The 1,137-nt window shown below is 44.6% G+C and overlaps 1 protein-coding gene across 1 annotated transcript; it reads right to left on the reverse strand.

Annotated features, from left to right (window-relative positions):
- Window positions 1-184: 184 nt before the first annotated feature.
- Window positions 185-340, reverse strand: SARC_16850 (hypothetical protein; the record flags this gene model as incomplete). Its single annotated transcript, XM_014289047.1, has 1 exon — window positions 185-340. A coding segment is annotated over one exon (156 nt), but the record flags the coding sequence as incomplete, so codon positions are not given.
- Between the last annotated feature and the right edge of the window lie 797 nt (window positions 341-1,137).

Genomic DNA, 1,137 nt, shown 5'->3' on the forward strand with positions numbered 1-1,137 from the left:
TGTGTGTGTGTGTATGTGTGTGTGTGTGTGTGTGTGTATCCAAATCTACCTCCGCAAATCTCGCATATAATGAGTAACCATGTGCTCCATGTGCTTCCTGAGACCATTGTAGAATATGTAGCAGCCACATACAATGCACACACCTACGCACATTCACACTCTAAAAACTCAACGTGCACCGTACCTTACTCTTGTAAGCACCGTATGCGTAGGGAAAGTAATAACTCACGGCATCAAACATCTCCGGAGTGACCTTCTGCGAAGACTCGTACTGGGCCACCTCGTCGCGGTGCAGACCAGGATTCTCCTTGTTCAGCGCTATGCGGGTGTCTACAACCATCTTACCCAGGCTCAGGTATGTAACTATATGATTACGATATACAATGTTTTATTAGTATGTTGCCATACTCCGGCGCTATAGGTGTTTACGCAAGCTCAGGTATGTAGCTGTTGGAACAAAATGTGTATTGCCTTGTTAGTGAGTTGCGACGTGTTTCATTGCCCTAGGGTATCTACTACAATCTCACGCAGGCTCAGGCTTGTAGTTGTATGATCACAATACATAACACTTTTGTTGGTGAGTTCTGATGTTCCTTCGCTCAGTAGTGCGACAGGACTACTAGTAAAACCAACATTTTACCCCACATGTTGGATGATAGGATCATATCACCTAAAAAGGCTGAAAAAGGCGCTAAAATAGACCCTATATCGGCAAAATACCAGCTCAACAAGAAAGCAGCCTCAGCGACGCAGCTGTCAGTACAAACCGAATGTCCACACAAAGAGTATGGTACAACCCAAGCACTGGACATGGGCAGTAGAACCAGAATTTCGTACACAAGTACACGCAACTTCTTTATAAAAATAAATGAACGCTAATATATAATCGGAGCATTTCTTATTCCAACTGACCTCGCATCATACGTAATCTCGACATGCGCTTCATCGCTTGACATAGACACCAGGCTCAGAATGTAGAGCAATTATAACACAGAGACAAAACATAGCGCAAGATATCGAACATAGCTAAGCCAGGCCGTGTCAAGCATGTCGACAAGGTGGCTCAAGAATGAATGATGCGCCTACAGAAGCTCTCCGCCATGAGATGCGAGCACATATAACATCACCTGATGCGAT

This window comes from Sphaeroforma arctica (assembly GCF_001186125.1).
Source record: "Sphaeroforma arctica JP610 unplaced genomic scaffold supercont1.9054, whole genome shotgun sequence".
Classification (NCBI taxonomy): domain Eukaryota; class Ichthyosporea; order Ichthyophonida; genus Sphaeroforma; species Sphaeroforma arctica.